A 3,448-nucleotide genomic window follows, 5' to 3' on the forward strand; every position below is an offset into this window, starting at 1 on the left:
TTAGATCCCATGAATAATGATTTGGCATTTATGATTCTGAATAAGAAAATGTACCCATAGTCCACAGCATTGATTCTGGATGACCACATTAGCCACTATCCACAGCTAGAGAATTATGTGGGTTCTCTGAATGCACAATTGAAATTCATGAACTCTTTCTGATATTTTCCTTCTTTTTAGTTATGGTTTCAAAAAAAAGGAACTGACATCTCAAAGAGTCATCTCTAAATAGTTATCCCAAGTAATGGGTTTTGTCGTGTCTTGTATCCCATCCTCTTACTGAAATAGTTTTATATTAATACTCAATCAAATGTATGGACTTGGTCATGTCTTTGTATATTAAAAACTGACTATTCCAGATATTTCAAGCAAGAAGCTAGCAATATTCTTTTTCACAAAAGATTTCAAAGTTAAGGACTCTTGGAATTTGGGGTTGACACTTTATAGTTCAAACCCAACCATATACTTTTTCAGCATGAAAAGACAAATACCTTAGAAAACCTCAGAACTTCTCTTAAAATGACTTTAAAGTCCTCTGTCTATCTATCTATCCATCTATCATCTATCTATCTATCAATCTATCTTATTATCTATGACTTTTCTTTCAATCTGATGCTTTCTATGATTAACAGAAGGGTTTGTAAATGAAAGTTTGGAAAGACCTGAAAACAATTGGCCCTGCATCCTATGTTTTGTTACCTACTGTTACAATGTCTCAGTGAAGTAGGAACATCCATTATTTTACAGTCTTTTTTTATTAGCAACTTCAACAGAACTTGAAGCTGGAATAATTCTTTTTTTCTATTATTAAAAAGTGAATTTTAATAAACTATATTATGAACTCTAATTTTTTAGATAGAGTTGTTCATATTGAAAGATAGGAGAGCTAGGAAACTTTGTCTCTCCATGCAAATGAATCTATCAACCATCACCAAATAAGCCTATATTTATTACTAAGCCTGCACTAAGCAATTTGTAGGCAGAAATTTGGATATAAATCTGACAGCTGAACTGAGTTGCTCCAGAACTTGGGGACTCAAATTATATTCCAAACTGGATATGGTCAATTATCCAAATATTTGCTTCTGGTAGACATCCAAAAATCACTAGGTCATGCAACTAGTTAAGAACTGTGTTTTTTTTTTTTTTTTAGTTTATGTCTTCTCTATGAGTATAAAAAAAGTGTGAAGAATGAAAAAAAAGGAAGGTAACTATTCACTCATGTAGAATTAGTAGATTTACATTTTTAAAATAAATTGTCAAGGATCTTTATTGAAAGACTCTGAGACAGATGCAGGATCTTGGAGTACATTTAAACAATTTCAAACACTCTTTCTCAATTTATCTAAAAATTTTTCTGACAATCCTTCACACAACAAATATGAGAGCAAGAGAAGAGAGAAACTGATTAGAGTTAATTATCATCCTTAATTTAATTCATTCAGTAGTCATAGAATCTAAATAAATAATCTTATTGATAAATGATTTTGAAATCCTTTAACTTCTTAAAGGTTTCCTTCACATCATTATTCCTTAGACTGTATATTAAGGGATTTAGCATAGGAGTCACTATGGTATAAAAAACAGATCCTACTTTGATCATAAGCCTTGAGTTTTTAGAATTGGGAATACAATAAAGAAGAAGGAGGGTCCCATAGAAGATGGTAACAGCAGACAAATGGGAGGCACAAGTGGAGAAAGCTTTATACCTCCCACTGACTGAATGCATTTTGTGGATTGTGACAAAAATAAAAAGATAAGATGAAAGTATAATGATAAAGGTGCACAATACACTGAGATTTGCAAAGATAACAATTATTAGCTCACTGAAGTGCTTATCAGAGCAGGAACCAGAAAGGAAGACAGAATATTCACAAACAAAGTTATCAATAATTTTTGTCTCACAAAAAGACAATACAAGAATTGAGTAGGTGAGAATCACAGAAATGATTATACCCCATAAATATGCTACAGTGACTAGCAGGCCACAGAGTTTTGAGGACATGAAAACTGTATAGAGCAAAGGATTAGAAATAGCTTCAAACCGGTCATAGGCCATCACAGCCAATATGACTGTTTCAATAGCCACACAGGTGACACCAATGGAAAACTGTGTGATGCAATTCTTGATGGAGATGCTTCTGTCTTCTTCAGCTAAGTTTTCTAGTAATTTTGGTGTAACTGTAGTGGAGTAACAGAAATCCACAAAGGACAAATGACTGAGGAAAAAGTACATGGGGGTGTGGAGCTTGGGATTGATTTTGATGATCACAATCATGCCCAAATTCCCTACCACAGTGACAGCATAGATGGTAAGGAACAGTAGAAAGAGGGGTACTTGGAGCTCTGGGCTTTCAGAGAATCCTAATAGTATGAATTTGACTGCAAAACTCTGATTCTTCGATGCTCTCATCATGATTCCTGTTTGAGAAAGTTATAAATGAATCATAACAAGCAAAATATAAATAATTTCATTCCTCATCCAGGAATAATATGTTCAATTTTCCAGACCATTCTCTACCATTTCAAAGTATTTCCATATCTAGTTTCCATCCATCTATATCTCTCCCTCCCCCTCTTCACTCATTGAGTGCACACTTTCATAATTGTTCACTAATGCATTCTTTAATTCATTGAATCAAAGGTGATCTTCTGAGGATATTTTCCCTTAATTTTCATGTTTCTGCTGCACTGCTATGGCCAATAGTTTCATTTTAACGAACTTCTATTTTTAAAATTTTTTTTTAGATATTTTCCCTCTTAGCAATTTCTTTCCCTGGATTCCTTGTAGTACTCTATTAAAAAGTGATGTATCTCCCTTTTCCATCTATGTCTCATTTCAGGATTTATCGTATCCCTCATACTTGTTCATACTGAGGTCATTTTAGACTTCTAATGCATTAGTATATCTCAGTCAATTAAAATTATTTATCATATTGCTGTTGTGTTTTTTTTTTTGGTCTTGTGATTTCATGTTATTCAGAAAATCCTTGAGGTGAGAGCTCTAAAATTAATTATTTTTTAGAATATAATCCAAATAATTTTATTTTAGGATAAAAAATATCATTACCGTGTAATCTATGAATTAAGCTTCTTAGACCATCCAATGCTCCTCATCCACAGGCATTCTTGATTGCTCTCAATTTCTGAGTGCACTTGCCAGTAGACTTTTAACAATGCCTAAAAGCTATTTGCTTTGATGCTTGTGTTTACCTGTCTCATCTTTTCACATGTACTAAAAACTTTTCCTGGGAAGAGATATCTTCTTAAACCTCCTAAGACACATTAGATATTGGATTCTAATATCTTCTAAGAAGCATTGAAATTATGTTCCCTTTATAAGAATAAAAATCAAATGGAAAATGATGAAAATGTTGAGGAGGGAGTGTAGAATGGGGATTTCAGATAAGCCCACCCATTCCCTCCTTTTTGACAGTTCTTTTCTGAT

At 33.0% G+C, this 3,448-nt stretch overlaps 1 protein-coding gene across 1 annotated transcript; it reads right to left on the bottom strand.

The window, feature by feature from the left end:
- Nucleotides 1-1,471: 1,471 nt before the first annotated feature.
- LOC141516933 (olfactory receptor 5D13-like) lies at nucleotides 1,472-2,416 on the bottom strand. Its single transcript, XM_074227888.1, has one exon. The coding sequence runs from the start codon at nucleotides 2,414-2,416 to the stop codon at nucleotides 1,472-1,474; it is 945 nt and encodes a 314-aa protein (XP_074083989.1).
- Between the last annotated feature and the right edge of the window lie 1,032 nt (nucleotides 2,417-3,448).

This window comes from Macrotis lagotis, chromosome 3, assembly GCF_037893015.1.
Source record: "Macrotis lagotis isolate mMagLag1 chromosome 3, bilby.v1.9.chrom.fasta, whole genome shotgun sequence".
NCBI classification, from domain to species: domain Eukaryota; kingdom Metazoa; phylum Chordata; class Mammalia; order Peramelemorphia; family Peramelidae; genus Macrotis; species Macrotis lagotis.